The 26353-nt window shown below is 35.5% G+C and overlaps 2 protein-coding genes across 6 annotated transcripts in view; both read left to right on the top strand.

Annotated features, from left to right (window-relative positions):
• LOC106877052 (sphingomyelin synthase-related protein 1) overlaps window positions 1-17406 on the top strand; it is a 46413-nt gene extending 29007 nt beyond the window's left edge. For 3 of the 5 annotated variants that reach the window (XM_014925839.3, XM_014925840.2, XM_014925841.3), the window contains 5 exons: window positions 5548-5654; window positions 6680-7316; window positions 11875-11992; window positions 14917-15064; window positions 17034-17406. In XM_014925839.3, coding sequence (XP_014781325.1) covers window positions 6697-7316; window positions 11875-11992; window positions 14917-15064; window positions 17034-17350 — 1203 coding nt within the window. In that variant the 5' untranslated portion in view covers window positions 5548-5654; window positions 6680-6696 and the 3' untranslated portion in view covers window positions 17351-17406. The remainder of the gene's footprint in view (window positions 1-5547; window positions 5655-6679; window positions 7317-11874; window positions 11993-14916; window positions 15065-17033) is intronic. The other 2 variants (XM_014925838.3, XM_014925842.3) reach the window with 1 other exon arrangement.
• Window positions 17407-20865: 3459 nt separating this feature from the next.
• LOC106877059 (WD repeat-containing protein 18) lies at window positions 20866-24555 on the top strand. The gene has a single exon (XM_014925849.3). It carries the CDS (start codon window positions 23186-23188, stop codon window positions 24527-24529), a length of 1344 nt encoding a protein of 447 aa, XP_014781335.1. The 5' UTR covers window positions 20866-23185; the 3' UTR covers window positions 24530-24555.
• The last annotated feature ends 1798 nt before the right edge of the window (window positions 24556-26353 follow it).

The following is a 26353-nucleotide window of genomic DNA, read 5'->3' as shown; positions in this document are numbered from 1 at the left end:
CATAGTGACTTACTTGTACCCAATACATGCTGTAAAGTGGTTGGCATTAGAAAGGACATCTAAGAATAGAACCATTCTAAATGAGACAACAGAGCATGACGCAGTCCTTGGACCCATCAGATGATGTCAGACCATCCAACCCATACCAGCATGGAACAAAGATGGTAAATGATGGTGATAAATTTTGTGTGTTGTGTGTGTGTGCACATGCTCCATATAATATAAATGATTTGTGTGTGTATTGATTTTCAGCTTTCTATTGTGAATGTTTACTTGAAGCTACTAGACTTTCCATCATATTTTCAATAATTGGTAATGAGTAAGTTAGGTTTTTGTTGGGGAATGTTGGATAGTTTTTCTGACATATATATGCAGAGCATTTCCCTCTATATATATCTTTCTTTCCCCTCTGTTTTTCTCTCCTTATTTTTTACTCTTTCTCTCTCTCTCTCTCTCTCTCTCTCTCTCTCTCTCTCTCTCTTTCTCTCTTTCTCTCTCTCTTTCTCTCTCTCTTTCTCTCTCTCTTTCTCTTTCTCTCTCTCTCTCTTTCTCTCTCTCTCTCTCTCTCTCTCTCTCTCTCTCTCTTCTTGTTACTATCTGGTCTCTCTTTTTTTTTTTTTATGAAGACTTGCTAATCATTACTCTTTCACTTCTGCATTGTAATGTAAGTTTTTAGAAGCAAATTGCCCTTGGAGACAAAATAATAGCTGTCAAATAGGAATAATATCAATCAAATAATAGTAGTTAGTAGGCAACATTAATAAACTATCAAACATTATCAGCTTTCAAACAACAGTGATTAGACTTCTGAGAAGTGAAATGAAATTCTTAAAACATCACTGCATTGTATGGAATATAGGGTCTGTGTTGTTATATCAGAAGAAACAAATCCTTATTGGTGGATTTGTTAGACAGGGACTGAAAGAAGCTTGTCACACACACACACACACACACACACCTGTGTGTGTGTCTATCCATGTGTTTGCCTCCCACCACTGCTTGACAACTGGTGTTCATTTGTTTATGCCCCTGTAACTTAGCAGTTTGGCAAAAGAAATTAATAGAATAAGTATCAAGCTTAAAATTAGTATTGAAGTCAATTTGTTCAACTAATCCCTTCAAAGTAGTGTTCCAGCATGGTGACAATCCAATGAGTGAAACAAGTAAAAGATAAAAGGTTAAGATCTCCTGCATGTACAGTTTCACCTACTTGAAATCATGGCAGCAGGTACTTTGCCAAAGTGGTTTTGCAGCCAGATCAATCCAAAGACACATGATTTTCAACACACTTTCTGTCACCTGTAACTACATTTCAGTAACAGCTTCTATTAACTTTCATGTAAATCTACTAATGTTTTTCAAAGTTGTATAGAGACACCCTTACAGATGTGTAGGTAAATTAAAAACACTTGTGTGAAATTGTATCTTCTGCAAGGCTTTACTTAGTATAAAAATACAACTTGAGTGATATTTGAGGGTGATGCTGCTGGTATTTGTAGCAGGTCTTGCATGGTCACTCTTGTTGACTTGCTTCATTCATCTATTTAATAAGAACTAAAACAATTACTGTGATTTATTCCTATATATGTTTTCTCCAGTGGCTGTCTCACCTTTATCTTTTTCTTCTTATACCTCTATGAATATTTATTTTCCTTATTTCTATTATCATTACAGCTTTGTGTACTTTAAGTATTATAGTATTGTCTTTCCTTTTTTATTTTTTGTGGGTTTTTTTTCTCTTACATTTGTAGAAAATAATTTGTGGGGAAACAACAATAAATTCTATATATAACTTCATTTTCCAACATCCTACATACCACCAAAAGGTAGCTCTGTTGGCCTAACTACTATGCTAATTCAATGTGGTTAAACAGCAGGGTTTTTTTATTTTCAAATTTTCATAAAATACAAGTTTGAGGCAGTAACGCCCACTGAACTTTGGCTATCATGAGGTTAAATACGATGTAAATTTTATAACCATATCAGGTTTCAACATCTTCCCTTCACTTTCCTTTCTACAGGGTGCATAAGATATTTGTGGTCAGATTTATGTTTATAAAAAAAAACATAACTTTATTTATCAAAAAATGCTATGAGGATAAAAGTAAACCTTCTTTTCTATAATGTTATTCAATAAAGCCACCTTCAGCTTCAACAGCTGTTTCTATACGAGATCTAAATCATCTACATGCTCGAATCAAGTGGTCATGATTCATTTTGGACATTACTCTGACTACGGCAGCTTTCAAAGAATTTTTGGCATTATGGGCGTGTTCATTGACCTCTCTCTGAACAACGTTCCACATGTAATAGTCCAATGGATTGAGATCTTGGGAATTAGGAGGCCAAATGTTAGGGGTTATGTGATCTTGAAAATTTTCAGCTATCCATTGCTATGTAAATAGAGCCATGTGTGATAGTGCAGAGTCTTACTGAAACACATATGGCCTTCCATTGCATACACTGTCTATCAGGGCTTAACAATTATTTCCAGGACTTCAATGTAGGCAGAAGAGTTAATTCTAAAGCCTTGTGGAAAGAAGTAAGGAGGCATTGCATGTCCTTCATTGCTGACAACCCCCTAAAACGATGGCAGTTGCAGGAAGTTTTGTATGCATAACACATGGAACTTCAGAAGGGTCTGCACATAACCATCTGTCATTTCTTCTGTTAACTTGGTCAGAGTTTTTTTCATTTGAGAAAATCCAAATCAAATCTTCTCCTGCTGGATTTTTCAATTTGCTTAAGAGCCTTTTAGATATGATGTAGTGATTTTCTTTTGCATTTTCTGACAAATTGACCTTTCCTCATCATATAAGACTTGTATCTGATGTCTTCGTAGACAACATTTCTAACTGTTCCTTCTGACACATGGAGATCTTTTGCAATTGACCTCATGGACTTTCTGGGATTGTAATCAATGGTCTGTTGATCTTGCTGGATAAATTCAGGTGTTCTGATGATTTCAGAGCATTTAGAATGCTTTTTGTGCTTTAATACTGATATGTTTCTATCTTCAGTCTCTAGCTCCTTACAAACTTTGTAGGCAAAAGATCTGGCAACTTTTGAAGCTCAAGATATTTCTAAATCACTGTGTTCAACCTTTATAACCACAATAACAGCATACCTCTTCATTTCTTAAGTAAGCTGAGGGTCTGCTATTATTATTTTCTGAAACAAAGATTATACAGAGTTAGCAAAAATGCAGCAATGACCCAAAAAAGGTATGTTCTCAAATACCTTACACACCCTGTAAAATCATAGTAAAATAAAGATATAAGCTACCCACACATAAATAATTTCAGTTTGCTTCAGACCACACCTGTGGCAAAGCTCTGAATGAAGGTGCATAGCAGAATAATGTGGGTTGCATGTGCAACTTCATTTTCTCTATGCAGCAGAAACACGTGTTGTCATTTAACTAATTATGCTGTCAAAATTGAAGGGAAAATTTGAAAATGTACTAATCTCCATATTCTCTGTAATTGCTTTGGATTTATATTCGTAAAAATATTCATAATCCGGTGAAGCGAACCCCGATTTACCCTTCAGAAGAATTACAGTGGGATTGCTCAGCTTAAGCGATCCTTGGTGCTTCTTTCTACTTGATGCAGTTAGCCGGAACTTTGACTATATGTGAGAGCTCTTACAATACCCACCTTGATAATCTAGCTTTGTACACTCTTCATGTATGTATATATTTATTCTTTTGACTGCGGCCATACTGAAGCACTGCCTTTAGTCAAACAAATCGACCCCCAGCACTTATTCTTTGTAAGCCTAGTACTTATTCTATCAGTCTCTTTTGCCAAATAGCTAAGTTACAGGGATGTAAACACACCAACATCGGTTGTCAGGCGATGGTGGGAGGACAAACACAGACACACAAATAAATATATATATGTCAGTAAATACTGGGGTTGTGTTAACCGCACGTGGAGAAATAATAGGAAAATGAAGAATAAAGCAGAATGCTAAACTGGAAGTATATTTTAATAAAGATTTCTAACCGGCTTTCATTGCGAAGCAAATTTTCAGGGAGAATGAAAATGTTTTTTACAAAGAAGTACAAAATGAAGAAAATATTATATAAAAAAATATATATACCAATACATTATATTGTCTTTGAGCTTTTGAAGTTCAATGGTAGTTCATGTATATAATGGTTGGAAAAATAAGGATGCATGAGAATTGAGAGTTGTGTTAGGTTTAAAAAAAGGGTTAAAAGTTTGTGTTAAGCAGGAAGTGTGGTGTCAAAACAGGAAGTGTGTGTAAGGGGAGACAAATGTTTTTAGTTGGAGTTATGAACTCTTTTTCAACAGGAAGTTTATGTCCTGTTGAAAAAGAGTTCATAACTCCAACTAAAAACATTTGTCTCCCCTTACACACACTTCCTGTTTTGACACCACACTTCCTGCTTAACACAAACTTTTAACCCTTTTTTTAAACCTAACACAACTCTCAATTCTCATGCATCCTTATTTTTCCAACCATTATATACATGAACTACCATTGAACTTCAAAAGCTCAAAGACAATATAATGTATTGGTATATTTATTTTTCTATATATTATTTTCTTCATTTTGTACTTCTTTGTAAAAAACATTTTCATTCTCCTTCTTGAAAATTTGCTTCACAATGAAAGCCGGTTAGAAATCTTTATTAAAATATGCTTCCAGTTTAGCATTCTGCTTTATTCTTCATTTTCTTATATATATATATATATATATATATATATATATATATATATATATATATGATGGCTTCTTTCAGTTTCTGTCTACCAAATCCATTCACAAGGCTTTGGTTGGCCCGAGGCTATAATAGACACTTGCCCAAGGTGTTACGCAGTGGGACTGAAACCAGAATCATGTGGTTGGGAAGCAAACTTCTTACCTCACAGTCACTCCTGAGCCTGAATATATATATAATCATCATCGTTGTTCAATGTCCGCTTTCCATGCTGGCATGGGTTGGACGGTTTGACTAAGGACTGGTGAGCCAGAGGCTGCACCAGGCTCAATCTGATCTGGCAAAGTTTCTACAGCTGAATGCCCTTCCTAACGCCAACCACTCTAAGAGTGTAGTGGGTGCTTTTATGTGCCACCGTCACGAGGGCCAGTCAGGCGGCACTGGCAACGACCACGCTCGAATGTTGTTTTTCACATGTCACCGGCACATGTGCCAATAAGGCAATGCTGGCAATGATCACGCTCGTATGGTGCTTTTTACATGCCACCAGCATGGGAGCATTCTACCATTCTTTTCATTTCCCAACATCACCTCTAATTTCACCTCCTTATTGCTGAACTTTATATGTTTCCATCTTCTCTCTTACACTATCTGTTTCACTTTAACTCTTTTTTAACCACCTCTTCCAAAGTTTAATTACTGCTTGCATCACAAACTACTGACCATCTCCATCAGTCTCTCACTTATCTATTTATCTATCTAATCTACCTGTCTTTATAACACTTTATTTTTCTCTCTCTCTCTCTCTCTCTCTCTCTCTTTCACCTATCACAGCTACTGCTTTTTCCTTCCAGCTTGACAGAAGAGGGAAGCCAACCAAAACTCTACACATGACTTAGCATTTTATATATTAAGATATATATATTTGTAAGTAAATATATATATATGTAAAAATTTGTAAGTAAGTATTTTTTGTAAAAATATTTTTACATTTGAGGTCTTTTGTTAACAATTTATTTACTGCATGCGCCTGGATTGTTTCTCTTTATTGTCATGTTTTCATCGATTTCATGTGAGTTTCGATCATATTACTTGGTGTACATTCACACTACTAGGCTCTCACACCTGAGGTGTGTACAGTATTGTCTTTTGGAAATGAAGACTTGTTTGTATGCTACATTAGATTTACTTTATGTAGGTTTTTGATGTTTCTGGTATCATTTTAGTCATTCTGTTTTGTTGTATCTGCCGTCAAACCCCCTCCTCCGAAATTTCTGGCCTTGTGCCAAAATTTGAAAACCTTATGATTGTTGTTGTTATTGTTACTGTTGTTGTTGTTGTTATGAAAGTGGCAAGCTAGCAGAATCATGAGCACACTGGGCAAAATTCTTAGCAGCATTTTATCCATCTTTATGTTCTGAGTTCAAATTCTATCATGATCGACTTTACCTTTCACTCTTCTCAGATTGGTAAAATAAGTACCAGTCAAGTGCTGGGGTTGATGTAATCAATTAGCCCCCTCCCCTCAGAAACTGGTGGCCTTGTGTTAGAATTTGAAACCATTATTGTTATTAAGGTAGCAAGCTGGCAGAAATGTTAGCAAGCCAGGCAAAACAGCAGCATTTTGTCCATCTTTATCTTCTTAGTTCAAATTCTGCCGAGAACAACTTTGCCTTTCATCCTTTCAGGGTCGGTGAAATAAGTACCAGTTGCATACTGGGGTCAATACAATTAACTAGACCCTCCCCCAAAAATTTCAGGCCTTGTGCCTTTAGTAGAAAGGATTATTATTATTAAGGTGGTGAGCACACCAGACAAAATGCTTAGCTTTGCCTTTTGTCTTTTTGGGGTTGATAAAGTAAGTACCAATTGAGTACTGGTGTCAATGTAATCAATTTATCCCCTCCCCTGAAATTGCTGGCCTTATACTAAAATTTGAAACTATTATTATTATTATTATTAATATTATCTTTCTATGGTTTTTAGATGAATATTTAAGAGAGATGGATGTTGCTAAATGGAATTGTGTCCAAGTAGCAGACTGGCTTACACAAAATGGCTTTGGTGAGTATGTGTATCTACTGACCGAGACTCATCGCATTGATGGGCAGGTGCTGTTAACACTCAGTGAGAATGACCTGAAGCAGGAACCAATAGCAATTCCAGTCCTTGGTGATATTAAACGCCTTATGCTGCATGTACAACACTTACAAGTAACTGCAGGTAACTCTTTAACAAATTGCAACCATTCCTATGTCCGTAAGGTGGACAGCAGCAGAATGACTGTACGCCGACGGAATCTGCCTAGTCCTGTAGAAAGCCAGTCTGATACATCATTGTTTGAAGATTGTGATGAAGTGTCAGGAGCTCAGTCACAACATCTTGATCCAGAAATTTGGAAAACAGTTTTAAGTTTTTTCTATATATTCACCGTCTTTCTAATTACGTCATTTGTGATGGTCATTGTCCATGAACGAGTTCCTGATATGCGTAAATATCCTCCTCTTCCTGATATATTTCTGGATAATATGCCTTATGTTCCATGGGCCTTTGAAGTCTGTGAAATGATTGGAATAATCCTTGTCAGTATGTGGTGTGCTGTTCTTTTCTTCCACAAACACAGGTAAGTGCTACTACCTCAGCTTTCTTTTAACACTGTCAGTAAAAGCCTTTATTATCTTAAATCTATGTCCATTTTGCCATTTCAGCTGCAATTTATGTATGTATGCATGTAGTAGAGATATAGTTATGTGGTTAAGAAGTCAGCTTGAGGACCATGTGATTTAAGTTTCCTTTCTACTTTTGTGGACTCTGTCAGCTAGTGTCTTCTATAATAATTGTTTTTTTTTTACATATGAATGTTTAGAGATTCCCCAAAAAGGTATAGCAAAATCAAAATATGTCTGAAGATTTCTCCTGTACATGTTGAACAAATCAAAACAGTATAAGTAAAAGACTAACGATTTTCTTTCTCATTGAATAATTATTTCCATTCAGCTTTTTTTTTTTATTAATTAAGTTCACTGTCAAATACAACCAGTCTGTTTTTAACATGAGAGAGTAAAAGACAAAATTCTATTTTTGATATTAGTACTCGGCTACAGACTTATAGTGGGAGTGAGGGTGTAGTTAATTGAAATCAACTTCACTAAATATTTATTACTTGTTTTGTCAACTCCTTGAAAGAAACAAAGGCAAAGTTGACATCAGGATTCATGCTCAGGCTGAGAGAGACAAAAGAGTGTCAAACTAAATGCCTACAGCATTTAGAAATGACCCTTTACTTTTTGAGATCAACTTTCACGCATCTTTCCAGAAGTCAATAAATAAACTAAACAAGTACTAGTGCCAATTTGGTATTCCTATAAACCGTCTGAGATGTGAATGAAATTATAACAAGGGACTAAAACAAATACTATAGTAGCATTTTGGCTGGTATTCTATCTTTTCTATCATTCAACTGCCTTGCTTTGATGGTAATAAATGATTAACTATTTTGGTTACATATATGCTCAATATTCCTTTTTGAGCTATCAGTTTGTGAACATCACCTGATGAATTACTTAATAAAAACTGTGTTCTTGTCATGAAACTTTCATGTAAGAATACAAAAGTTACATGTCTTTCAAGCATTTTGTTTTGTTTTTTTTACAAAATACTGTCCTGTTGGTTTAATACAGACAAGGTCACCACACTTCCCTAGGCACTCAATGCTGAAAGCTGAACAGATGTTGTTAAACATTTTGTGCAATGCCCCAACAGTTCCAACCCACACTTCTGGAGATGTACTTTTACTTTATGGATCCCAGAAAGATGAAATAGAAAAGCTGAGTTAGACATGCTTAACCAGAAGCTCATTTATACTCTTAATGTTCAGCTTTTACTAATTTTAACTCATAATTTTAGAGCATGAAAAATTTAAATTTTTCAAACTCTGGTATCCTATCCAGGAGTCAATTTTTTTCAACTGGTTTATGCTCTCACTCCAGATCTAATCATTGGCCCATAAAAGACTTTCAAGGATTAAAATACAATTAAAATGAAGTAGTTGAAGACCCTTATAAATGCAGTTGATCCATTGCATAAGAATAATCTGCATTATTAGTAGATTTATTGGTGCAGTTGTTTGGGTTTTTTTAATCTAGAACTTTCCTTAAGGTAGTATATTTTTTGTGCATGTTTTATTTTTCCTATATAAGTATCATGTAAATTGTTGATTATAAACATATTTTGATCTTCAATGAGACATTGGAAAAACATTGAAATGACTTGATGGTTTGTAAAGTCAGTACCTCGAATATATACAACTACATTTGTAATGATTTCACTCCTTTATTGTACTGTAGTCTCCTTGATTTTATGATAGAAAACTGAAGATTGGTATAAAAGAAGGGAAAGCTACAACACATAGGTTGCAATAGTTGTGATTAGCACATCAAAATATTGAGTAATTCTCTGACTGAATTGTTGTCCACTGTGACTGCAACTGAATGGACTCTATTAAAAGCATACAAAGACTAGATGATAGTGTTTAACCTAGAGATAGATGAAGTCTACCACAGAAGAACATATACAATCTATTTTACAGACTGCCACACACTGACCATCCTCCTAATTTTACTCACCAAGTGTAGATGTTTTCAGTATTATTGTAGAAGACCTTTGTCAAAGGTACCACATAATACAGTTTAACCTGATTGGAAAGTGAACTTCTCAAACACAAGTACATACTTGCACCCATTTATTTTGTATATTTTCATTTACACTGCTATAGTACCCTCCATATCATCATTATCACCATCTCTGTTTTCATGGTTATGGACATTTTTCCACAAGCAATTTGGTATTAGTGATTTGACATCACTGTTTCTGCACAAAATCCATTTGGTAATTGACGTTTTGATGCAGAAAAACAAATGTTAATTGTATTGTACATAGTACCTAACTAATTTTTACTGTAGAAACTCTGCAAAATATAGAGATGCTCATAATGACTAAATGGAAAACTAAATAAAGCTCAATTTTTAGATATATCAGTATAATTATTTCTTTTAACAATAATAATCTTTGTTTATTGATATGTCACATAAGGGGAGATAACTCCATATTTTAATTAATTTTCATTTCAATATATTTAATATCACTTGAGTGGCGAGCTGACAGAATTATTAGCGCCATTTCGTCCAAGTTCAAATTCCACTGAGGTCGACTTTGCCTTTCATCCTCAATAAAATAAGTACCAGTCGAGGATTGGGATCAATGTAATTGACTTACCCTCTCCCCTAAAATTACTGGCCTTATGCCAAAATTTGAAGCCAATATATTTAATATCATTCACTCTCTCCTCTCTCCCCTCATATGTAACCATCATTTGATGTGCTGCTACTTTACACACACACACACACACATATATATAATCCTTGTTTTAAAATTGATTTTTTTATGTGTGCACATCTATACCCCTACACCCAATTTGTACCTTTCCTGAAAATCATCTTCATAACACTCATCCTTCATTAATCTTCTAGCCATGGCACTATTTCCTTAGTTGCTGTAATTATATGAGACCTGAAGTGCACATACTCCATTCCACTTTTTCATTCTGCCAGTTGTCCTTCTCTTTGGAACCACTTCCCTTACCAATCATCCCATTCTCCTAACAACATCCCTTACCACTTTATTTCCACTGAGCACCATCTCGTATCTGCCATCAATGCCCCATCTCTGTTATTATTCAATATCCAGTCCTGCATGCCTCTGACCTTTGTCTCTTCAACTTCTCTTTCACCCATATTTTACATAATCTCCTTATTTCTCATTTACCTAGTTTTATTATACTATTGCTCTCCACCAACACTTCTCGTTTTAGTTTTATTATACTATTGCTCTCCACCAACACTTCTCGTTTTTTTTTTTTTTATTCCACCTATCTTCTTTTCACTAATCCATTCCTATTTTCCTCACATTCCCCCAAACTGAGATTCACCATCGTCTGCACCTCCATCCATGTTCATCATTCACAGCATTCATTTCTGTCCTCATCTTTACAGTCTGTCACTTTTCTTTCACACTCTCATCACCCTCTATTCTTACTCCCTATTCTCTTTTTATTCTCCTTCTTATACCATGAGGCTATGCCCTGACATCTTTTCGCCATTCTTTCCTCTTTTCTTGCTGATGTAACTATGTATCTCCTCTGTCATACTTTAGCCTCTCAACACCTGGCACAAATCCACTTCCCTTGATACTGAACCCCTTACTCTATTACAGGAATCTTGTCTTGCCTGTTACTTGGTAACCTCTTTTGTGCTGGTGCCACAACAGAAGCACTCAATACATCAGTATACTCTGTAAAGTGGGTGACATTATGGAGGGCATCGATCCATAGAAACCTTGCCAAAAACAGACATTGGAGCCAGTACAGCCTTCTGCCACTTCAAATCCTGTCAAACGTCCAACCCATGCTAGCATGAAATATGGACATTGAATGAAACGATATGTACACACACACACTCATCAGTTTTTAATACACACCTCAAACCCCTTTATCTCAGTTGTTATTTTATGGTACCTAACATGCAAAAACTTTACTCTCTTATGTATGACTGCAAATTTCAGAATTTTACTGATACTTGTACCTTTAACCTCATGCAGAATTTATGACAAGGCTAGGACTTTAATTCATAAATACAGTCTGGCTGGTAGGCTTCCACACAGTTATTGTTTATTCATTTTCAGTTAAGAGGCTAGGATCAACCCAATGTTAAATGAGAAAACCCTTTTCCACCATCACCTACATAGGTTACAACTTAGAATTTTGACTGCAAAGCAGACTTATCTATTTACTACACTGCACACACAAACACTGGTACCATACAAGCCAGTGAGGGAACCCATAGTGATCACACTAGAAATAGCAACTAAATCCCTCAAATCATACACTACTATCTTAAATAAAGAAGGTTACATAACACAATGTAGTCTTTTATATACAAAGAGATGAGATGATCACAGCTGGAATGCTTTTGATGATAGATCTTGTTGATTGGTGCTGACAAGAGATTAAACAACAATGTAAGAGTACAGACCATATGGAGAAAGTATTTATGGAAGTTGGTTTTGCTTAATCATTGATTGCTCAGTTCACTTGATTTTTATTAGGTTTTTTATTTCTTTTTCAGGTTTATTTTAATGCGAAGAATGTTTTCCCTGATGGGTACTGTATTCTTGTTACGCTGTGTTACAATGCTTATTACATCACTATCTGTGCCTGGAGTACACCTGCAGTGTGAAGCTAAGGTATATTTTGAGTCCTCACTTAGAATTCTTTAATTAACCTGTCCAAGTTCCTCAGTTATTTTTTTTTAATTCTTGTTTTGCTTTCCTTTTTTTTTTCATGACAGGGACCATATTTTGCAAGACCTCAAAAGCCAGTTGGAGGGAATGGGAAGGAGAAATCATGATTCATTGATTGCTGCAGTAGAAAGCAGCAACACTTGAAGATGTCTAGTTATCCTCAGACTGGACACCTGATCTGAATATTTGCAACAGAGTGGACAGATCCAGTAAAGGCATCCAAGAGCTAGTGGTGGTGTTAAACTGAGCAATGGATTAAGTCTAGCACCAAAGAACTGGTACAGTCCATTCAACAGGCTTCTGCATAATTTCTATTTACCCAGTTTCACTCACAAGATTTGAGTGGACACAAGACATTTGCCCAAAGTGTCATATAGTGGAATCAAACTGAGAACCATGTAATTATGAAGCAAGCTTCTTAACTCGACACCTATAGATTTAGCTGTCTTCATTTCCCATTCTAACATACTAGGAAAAATAGTGGAGAGAGAAAAGGTTACTCTTTAAGGCAAAAATATCATTTTTAGTTTCCTATTTATCCATTTTAATTAAATGTGTAAATATCCAAAATGAGGGGTTTTCAATAAGTCTGATTTTTCAAACTAACCTCATCTTTAGATCAGGCCTTTTGGAAAGAACATTATTTACCCATACTTTAAAAAATAATGGTTTCTAGCTGGAATACTCTCATATACTCTGTACATAATTAGGAGTAAGACAGCTAATTTTTATTGGAATTTACATTTAATACTGAAAAATCTTGACAAATATTTCATGTTGGCATGAGCTGATTGTGTCTCTTAGCATCTTGCTACTTGTCACATAGCTTTTGTCATCTGGCACACACAGTAAACAGATACACACAACTATCTTTGTTGTACATGTCACTTTTTTTTTTGGAATAGTTATGGTTAGAACATCATTGTCCTTTTAACGTCCACTTTTCCATGCTTGCGCAAGTTAGATGTACTTTCAATTACCAACAACCATTTTACAATGCAGACTTTATGCAGTTTATTATGCTAGTGAAACTAAAGAGGATGTCTGCTGTACAACAAAAGAGTCCTCTCTGGTATGAATCAGTATTTTTATTTAGAATTGCTTTTCTTTTAGATGGGTTGCTTGCATTGGGTCTTCTGGAATCCATGCCTGCTTGTCTGCCAAATTTATTCTTTCCTTTAATGGCATGATTTTTACACTTGATGACCTTCCTAACACTAACCGCTTTACATTTTATTACACCACCAGAACTAGAAAGGTTATAGCTTAGAAAAATAGTTTCTTTAATCTCGCCTCATCTCTAGGATTTTGGTGGGTGTTTATTCTCATGACTTTTTGCAACTGCATAACTTCTGTTTCCATATAAAATCAGAAATGATCAACTGAAAAAACTAGTTTGTCAAATGTAATCATTCTTGAGATGGTTAATTTAATCTGTAATCCTTCTGTGATTCATTTCATTTGAAAGACTTCCAAAATATCTAAATCACTACAGATTTGTCCATGATTTTGTATCATGCAGCAATACAGAAAATATAAATTTTGGTGTTATGAAATGGTCTGTATTTCCAAAGACCTTGCATGCTCTGCTGAATTGTAGATATCTGAATTAGTTCCACAAAATACTGTCAAATTCTGACCCCACATATATAGACATAGAGGATGCACCAGGCAACCATGAACAAATAAAAATTGAAGGAAAATAAAACACCAGTCAGTAAAAGTAACATACTCCCACAAAATAGGGACATTCATTTAGATTTGTCAAAGGAGCTGTTCAATGAAACCCTCCTCAGTTCTGATGCAAAACAAGATTAGGTGGTTCTCATCCATCACACCCACAGCAGTAGTCCTAACCTAACCTCCAACAACACTTCTGATGTAGCAGTAGCAATCAGGGATTCAAATCCTGTGAGTTAGCTGACCATGTGATGTTGGAGTCACATGATCAGGCAGTTCTCCTGATTCTTGATGAATGTGAAACTGTTGTTTCCTTATCATGTAGGACAAGTACCTGATGTCTTTATGTACCATACATCTGATATTGGACATTGCCACCTTGAGTTACTTGGTAATGGCTTTCATTAACCTGCTGGGATTGTCATTGATGATGTCTTGGACTTGTTGTATGAGATCAGCCATCCTGACAACTGAGAATGTATCTTTCTCTTGTCACAGTTAATACATCATTGCCAGAGATTCCTGGCTCTTACCCAATCTCAAATTCAAAGGACTCAGCTACATTCAAGAAGCTAATATCTCATTCTCTGTGGTTGGTAGCTAGAATATGAGCACAATATGTCAGATTGAAATCTATCATGCTGAAACTGTTGGTACATCTGAAAAAAAAGAAGACAAATTAAGCTTTGGTACATTTATAGCTTGTGTTTATAAATACCTGTTGCAGCCTGTATTACTCATTGACTAATATTGTTTTTTCCCTCTCTTCATAATTATGTCCAATTCGCTTTTTAATTTCATTAGATATATTAGAACTAACTTAATCATTACTTTTCATGCAAACAGAATCTCTGAGTTATTTATTCTCTAAAAAATATTACTAATAATTTTGTATGCCAACTAGTGTACAATATTGTATTAGTGCTTATTTTTCTTTCATCGCTATTTTGACATGCACAGGGAAATCTGTACTTCATTGAGGTTGTCTAATAGGATTGAAATATATCTGGGTTTGTCATCTGTACTCACTGGAATAATTAAAATGATATTAGTCCTTAACTGATATTGTTTAATATTTATAATTAGCTTCTTATTACTAACTGTATATACTTAATACAGTTAAGACTAACTTAACTATTTTGATTATACATTGTAAATATGTAGACTTATTTCTTTACTTGGTACAGGACAATGATATCTGGGCAAAGTTGACACGTACTTTAGAAATTGCTACTGGATTTGGTATGACACTCCAAGGTGTACGTACATGTGGTGATTATATGTTCAGTGGCCATACAGTTTGCATCACAATGCTAAATTTTTTCATCTCTGAATGTAAGTACTCTACAAATTCTCATTTCATCATTTATATTGTCATTCCTCCAGCTCAGGTCAACTACAATCCAGCATCCCTATAATTGGATGTTTTAGACCTGGGCTCAGTAGGATGTGATTTAAGAGTGGTTTGGATGCTTGTTTAAAAGATGTTTGATTATATATCCTTTAAATTAAAAATGGATCTCAGTCAGAATTTTAAACTCTGTGGAGTGGTTGGCATTAGAAAGGGCATCCACCCATAGAAACCATGCCAGAACAGACAATGAAGACTGATGTGGCCCCTGGCCTTACCAGCTCCAATCAAACCATCCAACCCATGCCAGCATGGAAAATGGATGTTAAATGATTATGATGATGTTGGTATGTTCAGTTGTTCATTAAACTAAACTACCAAACTCACTGAATTAGCATATAAATGGTCAAGTATTCCACTGGCATGTGTACCTCAAATGTAATTCTCGGGCAGAACCAATGTGACAAGACCTGTACCATTTGTACAATTTGTCTGACAGGTTTCTATCCAGTTTTTGTCTGCCCAATTTTACTCACAAAATATGGGTTGACCTGAGGCTGTAGTACAGGACACCTGCCCAAGATGCTATGCTGTGGTATTAAAACAGACCTCCTGATTGCAAAGTAGACTCCTGAACCATTCAACCATACTATACTTATGAAACTTATAAAATGTAAAACCCTACTTTGTCATCCAGTGCTGGTGCCATCTAAAAAGTATTCAGTCCACACTATAAAGTTGTTGGCATTTAGAGGGACATCCAGCTGTAAAAACCATTCCAAAATTGACCTCACCTGTGCTTGTGCCACGTAAAAAGCACTCAGCCCACTCTGCTGGGTGGTTAATGTTAGGAAGGGCATCCAACCATAAAATCCATGCCAAAACAGACACAGAAGTCTAGTGCAGTCTTCTACTTGACCGGTTCCTGTCAAACCATCCAATCCATGCCATCATGGAAAGTAGACGTTAAATGATGATGATAATGACATGGTAAGAGGGACTTAAAATTCTGTTATTTGTTGATGCAATTTATTTTCCCTAATCCAGCGTAATTTGTTAATGTCTTACACCATTGATCTCCAAATGGTACATTGCAACATAGTATACTACTGTGTCACCAGATGTGGTTAGGTACTCCATACCAAATAATAAAATTATATTCAAAGGATATTAAAAATACATGCTTGAGAAGATCCATCAAGCCAAGTGAAATCATATTGCTTGCGAAGACCCATCAAGCCAAGGGAAATCATATTGTTTGCGAAGACCTGTCAAGCCAAGGGAAATCATTGCTTGAGAAGAACTGGCACCCATGTCGCTGGCACATAAAAAGCACCTTTCAAGCACTGGACCTCATAGAGGCAAAGTGGCTGATACCAGTAGCATGTGAAAAGCTCCTTTCAAGTGTTGGGCCTTATGGAGGTAATGATGAATGACCAAGACCTTTGGCATTAGGTCTTCTTCTCAAGCACAACATATCAAGCCAAGTAAATTCACAGTTGTGGCAGACACTGGTGTCACACAAATGGCACCCATGCTGGTGGCACGTAAAAGCACTCATTACACTCTTGGAGTGATTGGGATTAGGAAGGGCATTCAGCCTTAGAAACCATGCCAAATCAGACTGGAGTCTGGTGCAATGATTCAGCTTTCAGCTTGCCAGCCCTGGTCAAACCGTCCAACCCATACCAGCATGAACGACAGACATTAAATGATGATGATAGTAAAATAATAAAAAAGTATACTAGCAAACATACACATCACACACTCTCACCCTCTCTATATTTCCCTGTTAGATATTGAGGAGGAAAAGAACAGAAAGTGTATCATGTCTACAGGCTGTCAAAATATATATTTACTTGCTTCATCCTTGTTGAAAACCTGTTCAGAAGACGACTGTTTCCCACACCACTTTCATGTGATAATAATGTTGTTGTTCTTTGTTTATTACAGATACATCCCGGCAGCGGTTTTACTACATCCATACTATCACCTGGGTCTTGAATCTTTTCGGCATCTTTTTCATCCTTGCAGCCCATGAACACTATTCAATTGATGTCTTTATTGCTTTTTACATCACTACCCGTCTCTTTCTCTACTATCACACATTAGCCAACAACCGTGCTTTAATGCAAAGAGACTCCAAAAGAACGAAAATTTGGTTTCCACTTTTCTCATTTTTTGAATCCAAATGTGATGGTATTGTACCAAATGAATATGAATGGCCTCTGAGTTGGCCAAAATTTCTCAGGGAAAATTTTAAAAAATAGTATTATATACAAAAATGCTTTAAAAATTTTTTTTATTAAATTTTATTTAACATTTTCATTTGATTTGAATTTCTCTTTTATTTTTATTGTTTTTGATTTTTTTTTTTTTTCATTCAAATAAAAAATTTTTGAAATGATTTCAACTGGTACAGAGAAAAGAGTTAAAGAGTAATAATTCAATAATTTTGGTTAAATTAATTCCAGCAATACAAAACCCTTGTGAAATAATCCCCTTTCATAAACCACCAAGAAATTATTATAGCATATATCTTTAAGTTTAAAAGAAACTGGCTTATCAAGTTAGTGTTGACCTCTGACTGATGGAGCTAGTGTGCAGTGGATGGGTAGAATGCTAATTGTTGCTTAACCCTGGTCAGCCCTAATGGAGCAAACCTGTGATCTTCAGAACCTGAACTAACTCTTTTGGGTGTTTATTTATAACTTATTTCACTTTTATAATTGATGTATTATTGTCACTGAATCTCATTTTTTACAGTCAATATAAAATCTGAAACAGTGTATCAAATTCAGAAGCCTACACAAGCACATACATATATAACATTATCATCATCATTTACAGCCAGTTCCTTTGCTGGTATGGGTGATTTCTTGTTCAAAATTACTGCCCAACTAGACAAGTAAGAAAACCATGTCTCACTCATACATTCCATTATGATTTCTATGACTGGATGTGAACAGAAGTTTACAAACCACTTTAAAGAGTCTAAGAGCATTTTATTGTGGAACCAGCACTTCAGAGGCTGTATTGTCTTCAACTAGTCTGAAGGGCATCCTTTCTTGTCTCCTTTAATGCACCAACCACTGTTTTCTGCTTCTTCCCTTGCAAGGTATATTTGATGTCTAGCTTCTCTTTCAGGTATGTTCTATTGTTCTCTGCTACCCACTTTCTTCCAGTCCTTTCAAGCCTTTTTGTTGTTATAGATTAGATAAGACTGAAAAGCAAAGTCAGCATTGGTGAGATTTGAACTTAAAGATAAATACTGCAGGCATTTTGTCTGATACTGTTAGTGTTTCTCAAGGTAAAGGTAAGGTGTGACAATATTATGGTGGTTATGGATAACTAGAGAATTGGATGTAAGTAACAAGTGATTAAACTTGCAATAAAATTCTAATTAAAATTTCTTTCGTATATATATATATATATATATATATATATATATATATATGGTGGTTGTCTACTCCTTACAGAGTTTGACCACCTCCTGCACCTACACCTTAGCCCTTTCATGGTGTCTGATGTGGCTTTTTAAACCAGACAATGTTTTGAAAAAACACCCACACAGATTGCACCTCTGATTTGTACTACCAATACCTGCAGGTAAGTTCTGCTCATTGTGGATCCTAACATGTCTTTTAAGACCCCCATTGGATTTGCAAACCCTCTGGCACACACCACATTCAAACGTGTGCACAGACATATAATCAGAATATTTATACACACAAACACACACATGCTAACTTTGTTCACGGAGGGGTACTCTCTTGTTTTGCTTTGTTTTTAAATCAAAGTGAGGCATAGGACAAAAGAGGTTGGAAAACACCATAAAAATTACTTAAGGACCAGTAATGTTAAACTGGATGATGGATTAAAATATTGATTTATGTTGACAGTCTTTAATAGTTTCTCATCAATTCATAGATTAAGATTACTGAGATAATTGTTGCATCTGATTGAGGGTTAAGTGAAAATGTAGAGGCAGAAATATAAAGAAATTCAAGTTCACAAATGAATGTTTGTACATATTACAGAACCTAGGAAGATAGATAAATAATTGTTCTATTTAGCCCTATATCAGTCCTGACTGAGGTGGCCTACAGTCAAAGACATTCCAGTACTGACCATCTTGTCTTTTTTTCCCATAAACAATACATTTGGGACTAAATTATCAAATGTTACCTTCTTTTCTAAAATGAGTATAATTTGAGGGAGATTTGGTTCAATGGTCAAAGTGTATTGGGCCCAGAGGTGAATTAGTGGTATCAAAGTTTATTGGGCCCAGGAGTAGGTGGGTGCATCAAATAGTTCTTAGTGGAATGTCCTAGCCATCAATCATTTCAAATTAATGCAAAAGATGTTGGTATTACATTAAAAGAGGTCTAAATTACAACATCAGCCTGATTAGAGAATGATCAGCCCAAAAGGGGACATGTGGAACCTGGAGATGAATGACAATACTCAAACAACTTTAACATTCAAGTCGATGGTCCAATCTGAACCTATTTAGTGCCATTTATTTTCAAATAAAAATTTGCAATTATATTTACATTTTTTTTAATTAAATAATGTGGTGTTTATGAGATGAGAATAAATCCTTTAACATCAGGTTATTTTAGCAATAAAATACAGAAATGCTTTAAAATTAAACAGAAGTTTATATTATTAACATGAGTTATAAAGACCACACCTTCAAATCAGATTTCAAACAGCCCAAATTTGAAAAAGAGCCACATTAATTTGTAGAAAGTGTTTTAATATTTGTGATTAACATACAAATATTAATCAATGCCTGTTAGCTTAGAAATTGTCATTTCTCCATACATTTCCACTTGCACAAGACGTTAAATGATGCACATCTCAATTTTACATTGTTGCACTTGCACAATGAACATGTTTGAACAGGAGCATTTTATTTCAAGATTGACATCTTTTGCTAATGGTAGTATCATTCAAACTAGAACTAATTTCTTCTCTTTTCCACCACAATTGCAGAAGCCTTCCACAGGTGTCATTCACTCTCAAATTCTAATACTTGCTTGAATAACAATTCTTTTGAAATGCTCTTCATAGATATCAGTCATTGGGGTATACTCAGCACATTCCTGATTTTGTAACAAAACATTTTCATTCTCAGAAGTTCAACATTGGAATCATCCATGCAAGATTCATTAGAATACAGCTTGCAAACAAAATATACCACAACCTCTTTCAGTTGTAATATGTGTGGAGTGCTAGTGGCAGTTCAAATTCTTTGATAAGGTTTGGAATTTTGTCTTTTGTCTTAGAACTTTTCATCAAAATAATCTACCTGAACAGTTATTGTGAGGATGTGAATCAGCATGTTTCAACCAATGATAAACAACTTAAATATCCAGTTAGATCATTAGTGGTACTGGTTTCCATAATGTGTGCCAATAATATAAATTGTTGCAAGAGTGGAGAGTCCCCTTTAGAGAGTGTTGGTGAATATGAAGAAGATTTTTGAATTCTCCCAGATTTTCAGGTGAATTTTTAGTTAAACGCAAGCCACTATACTGAGCATTTATCCACATGATGAAGGCCTTTGATAGGGCCACTGCACTCTGTACTCTTGTAATCACTAAGAAAACCAGATGTAGACAACTGGTTTCTATGAGCCATGCAAGTTATATACAAAGATAATGTCAGCAAAAAGATAAATGGCTATGAGTCCAACAAGGTATATAGTGTGCAGGTGGATGTCCATCGGAACTTAATTTTTAGCTCCCTTTTGATAATTATTGTTCTCCAAACCATAACAGAGGAGTTTAATACAGGCTGTTAGTGGGAACTCTTGTATGCTGATGACCTAGTTCACAAGAATATATGGATGTAGGACTTCACTATTAAGTAACGGTTGAATGCAATTAGTAGAGGTCTCCACTTGTAATGATTATGATGTAACATGTTAGAGGTCACCAATTGTAACCAGTAAATTGTGGCATAGAGAAAAGGTTGCATTTGAAGAAAAGCTGCATGTTGCATAACTGAGAGAAACTGATGCAAAATAATTTATACTCATTATAAATATTATTCAACAATTATAAAGTTGATCAGAACTGCTACGATTTAGAAGTAAATACAAATATTAGTTAATGGAGAACCTCTGGTAGGGATTTACTACTGTGTGAAAGGAGAAAGGTAATGGTATAAGGCTACAATGAGGTTTGCCATTGCAACATGTTAGTTGTCTGCTAGTGGCAGAGAGAAAGAGAAAGATGTTATCTCTAAAAGTTGCAGATGGAGAGAGAATAACTATTTTAACTGTCTGGAATCTCAGAATGGAAAATGCTGAGCCGGTCAATGAAGACATGTTGGCTGCTTAAATAATAACTGAAACAAACTCATGAACATTTAGCTGTAATATTTATTGCTGGACATAAAAACATTTCACGTTGGCAAATTACAATGAACAATATCAATAATTACCAAATAAAAGGAGAGAAAAACTGTTCTAAAAATATAGAAAGCAGTCAGTCCAAAAATACAGCCATCTGCACAAACCTCTGAGGCCACTTGTGGTGTCAGTGGTCATTGGTCATCTGCATGGCAAGAGTGGATGGAGGCATGAGTCAATCAGCTGCCTTCAACACTGATTGAGAGCCAAATACAATTTTTATTGGGGACAAGAAGTCGAATTTTAGAACATTTGAGAAAACCTTATCACACCACAGCCTTACACTGATTGGTCAACTTACAGACTGATCACATGAAATCGTGGTGGTTCACTCATGATCTAGCAGTTAGGTTTCAAATCCCTACTGCAACTATACACCATGGGTTCTGTCATTTGCATGTTTACTTTCGTTATTTTAATCTAATAATCGATTTCCCCATAAATTTTGGCAAACACACACATACCATAGAAAAGACATCCTAATTTAAGGAAAATAGATTTAATTTAATGACGAAGACCATGTTAACTTATTTGAATGCATAAATGCTTAGGTTCCATGTCTCCAACTTCGGGTTTAGTAGATACTAAATACCAAATAGGTGTTTCAGGGCTTGTGGGGAAGTACGACTCCTCTATTCTCTATTTAACGAAACAAACTATAGCAGTCTTTTCTGCTGTTCTCACTCCCGTTTTCTCCCTCCAACAACACATCACATGAATTCATTGCTGTAATTATAGCCAGGATTTCGTAATGTGTGTGTGCGCATAAATTTTTTTTTTAATGCTGTTCTTGAAACGTTTAAATTTTTTTGTTTTGGCATTACCACAAGCATACCCTCAGGTTCATTTCATTTCACTTACCTTCAGATTTTAAAATGTTATTTCATTCTAATCACTGAATAGTTAATAATGAAACTTCCATAAACAGAGAACAACAGCTTGGAATACATTGTCAACCATGGGTTCCAATGTATAGATTTTTATATAGACAAAAAATTATACACTTTGCTAACAGTGACTATTATAACCACAATTAAATATCATCCTCCCACCTAAGTTACTCTATACTTTCATATCACTGAACATTTTAAGTTTTGCTATTAATTAATTATTTTTAAAAATCCATAAATTAGGATGGTTTGGATGAAAGGAGGGTGCTTAATTGCGAAAACTTTAAGGAAAAAGATGCAAAAATGGTCATTCTACGAGATGATAGTGAGCCCATTACCGAATGCTTGCATCATTTAAAGACTAATTGGGACTTTGCCGGTCCTTTATAGATTTCTAATAATTAGTGTTAAAGATATATGTAAACACTGTTAAATTTGTTAAAATTTATAATTTCTGTATAATTACACAAAAATAAAAAATAAAAGTTGTATATCACTGAGGAATAAAATACTTATTGTTGTTTACTACCACCCTGCGCCAGTCATCCCTTACTCTCAAGTGTTCCAGCAGTAACTCTTACATCTTTTATTCAGAACATATTGCCCAATGTGTCGTTCCTTTTTTAAGAAAGTAAAGTGTGGTTTGACTGTTATTTCTGCTGAGTCGAACGACCTTGTATAGGTTCCGTCTGCAATACTCTTTATTGGATTAAAAAGCCGAGTTAACTTCGGTATTTTCCGTAAAGTAGCTAAGGGAGATAACTAATGTAACATTGCATTATAATTTGAAAATGGCGACGACAAAGAAAAGTAATGAGGTTCTGTTTACAACAGACACTTCAGGAGAACATTGGAATGTTTGTATGTGGGATTTCCATTCAGGAACCAGTTTGTCTTACTACAAGGGAGGTAGCACAACCTCTAGAGGCTTGGCTTTGATTGCTGGCGAATATCTTTTAGCTGCTAATAATGCCCGGTCTGTGTTACACGTGTGGACATTACAAAGGCGGGAACAGATGCAGAGCAAAGTTGTATTTCCGAAAAAAATATCTTCCCTTGCTGTTTCACCGGATGGTTGCTTCTGCGTGGCTGGAATCGAAGAAAAGATCTATGTTTGGCAGGTCAGTTCTGGTGATCTATTAGCCATTGTTCAAAAACACTATCAAAATATTACATGTGTCAAGTTTGTTGATAATATCACATTTGTTAGTGGAGGCGAAGATAATTTAGTAGTGGTATGGTCATTAACTGATGTCGTACGCATTTGGAAAGATGCCTGCTTGAAACCTGAGCCTCTGTTTACATGGAAAGATCATTCATTGGCAATTACTGACATACACGTTGGTGCCGGAGGACTTCGATCGCGAATCGTAACAGCTTCCCTTGACCAAACATGTAAAATGTGGGATTTATGTTCGGGTCAGTTGTTATGTGACTTCGTCTTCCCAGTGGGGATATCGTCGGTTGTAATGGATGCTGCAGATAGTTGTTTATTCGCAGGAGCTAAAAATGGACATATCTATACGGTGGATCTCTTTGAAAACACAAATAGCCGACAGAGACATGTGGCGAGTGATACAGCTATGATAAAACGAGTTACTGCTTTTAATGGACACGATCAGCAAGTTACATGTTTGGCAATGTCAAAAGAGGGCGACAAATTAATTTCTGGTTCCGATGACTGCAACGTTAAAATTTGGGACATCAGTAGTGGCCAGTGTATACGAACCTTACCTCACAAAGGTGCTGTCACCAACGTTTTGATTAGCCCTGTCACACCAGCTATGTTGAACCCTAACTACAAACCGACGCGGCTACTTGGCCAGCTGAAACGAAACCTTCAGTCTGTCGACGAAGAAGGTGAAACTGTTGGAACTGTCCTCTTGAAAAATCAACCACAATCTTGCATATTTGAACCTTACACCGAAGAAAACGGTGATGTAATTGTTGCATACAATAGAGCCGTAAAGAATACCGGAACAAGTTTGGATATTCCTTATGAAGAAGGACACAGTGATATGAACGAATATGAGAAAACGGAACTGATTAAGAAACTGAAAGATGAATTGAAACAAGTTAAGAAAGTCAACAACAAACTCTTTGAATTCTCTATATTAAAGCTATCTGAAACCTGATGAAATAAATAAGAATGCTTACAATATTGTCCTTTTTATGTTCCTTTAGTTAACTCTTCCTATAAAACAGTCTGTGTGTTTCATTTAATTTTGGGTATCCTTTCAGTACCGAAAATTCTATCAATGCACTTTTAGTAACATTGTTTGTTTACATCGTGTTGTCTTTTTTTTTTTTTTTTTAAATCCATCTTGTTCATTTGTTCAGTATTCATGATCCAACAGAAGTTGTATCGTTCCTACTTTTGCCTAGGACTGATCAGGCTACTGGTCTCATTCTATGGCAATACAAGCGCAAATAATTCAGTTGATATAGGAAGGAAATTATGATTGATATGTTTTAACAAAAGAAAAGATACACATTTAAATATTTAATTGTTATATCTTTATTTTGAACATTTTTACATTTAATGCTTTGACATTTTTCCTCCCCTTCCTTGCACTAAAGTTAAACTATTGAATTGTGTCAAAATTTTAGTAAGTAGGCTAACATCTAATTGGACATAGATGTGATTAACGAGGCTAAAATAGGTAACAGATTAACATGAACATATTGAATTAAGGAATTTTATGATGTTGGTCCTGTTGTAATTACATTGCAATTAGATGGGCTAAGAAGAGTTTGAAACCTTACCATTAAAAAAACTAATTATTTATGCTTCCTTTTTGTGGCTAATGGAAGAAGGACAGTGCTTATGATCTTTTACAAAGGCCTCCAATATAGTGAATCCTGGTAACTTGCAACAGTGAATTCTACTAAAGACACCCATGGACCAGAAAATGGATTCTATCACTTGAGTAATCCTCTTCTGAGAAATATATTTCAAAAGTTAATATTGCGTTCATGGATTTGAATAGTCATAATGTCTTTTAAATTACAGTTTATCTAGTTGAAAATTAAAGTCTGCTGATGTAAAGAAATCCAGTACAGTTGCTGTGTTGAGGAAGTTTTTGTGTGGTTGCCCAATCTACCAAAAAAAATAGATTCCCAATGGATAAAAGAGTCCCCTGGGTGCTTTTGATTGTAGATTTATTCAATCAGTTTAAACAGCTCTGAAAAAGCAGTCCCTAAACAATCCTATCAATTCATGATTTATAATTAAAAGTTGAAACATTTTCTCTTCAAGCTAATGTTATTACTGACTTTGCTAGAAATAGCCAAATCTCTCGAATCACACTGTCTTTAAAAAGGAAAAACACTTGGTAATGTTTTCCAAGATAAACTGTCTGGACAAACTTGATGGTCATGGCTTGAAGGCCTTTAATCACAAGTCTGCTTCATCTAGAACTAAGCATTTTCTTTTAAAACAATATGACTCCTTGCTGGTTTGTAAAGTTGTCCAAACATAATATATAGAACAATCTAGTACAGACAGGACACGTCCTGTCCATGTACTATATTTACTTAATAAACTAATAATTTAACTCCCTATACTCTTTTACTTGTTTCAGTCATTTGACTGCGGCCATGCTGGAGCATCGCCTTTAGTCGAGCAAATCGACCTGCGGACTTATTCTTTGTAAGCCTAGTACTTGTTCTATTGGTCTCTTTTGCCAAACTGCTAAGTTACAGGGACGTAAACACACCAACATTGGTTGTCAAGCGATGTTGGGGGAGACAAACACAGACACACATACATATATATGATGGGCTTCTTTCAGTTTCCGTCTACCAAATCCACTCACAAGGCTTTGGTCGGCCCGAGGCTATAGTAGAAGACACTTGCCCAAGGTGCACGCAGTGGGACTGAACCCGGAACCATGTGGTTGGTAAGCAAGCTACTTACCACACAGCCACTCCTGCACCCTATATGCAATAATCTTTAA

The sequence above is a fragment of the Octopus bimaculoides genome, chromosome 2 (genome assembly GCF_046866305.1).
Source record: "Octopus bimaculoides isolate indiv1 chromosome 2, ASM4686630v1, whole genome shotgun sequence".
NCBI classification, from domain to species: domain Eukaryota; kingdom Metazoa; phylum Mollusca; class Cephalopoda; order Octopoda; family Octopodidae; genus Octopus; species Octopus bimaculoides.
Note: the sequence above shows the minus strand (reverse complement) of the source record. Positions and strands in the feature narration are given on the sequence as shown.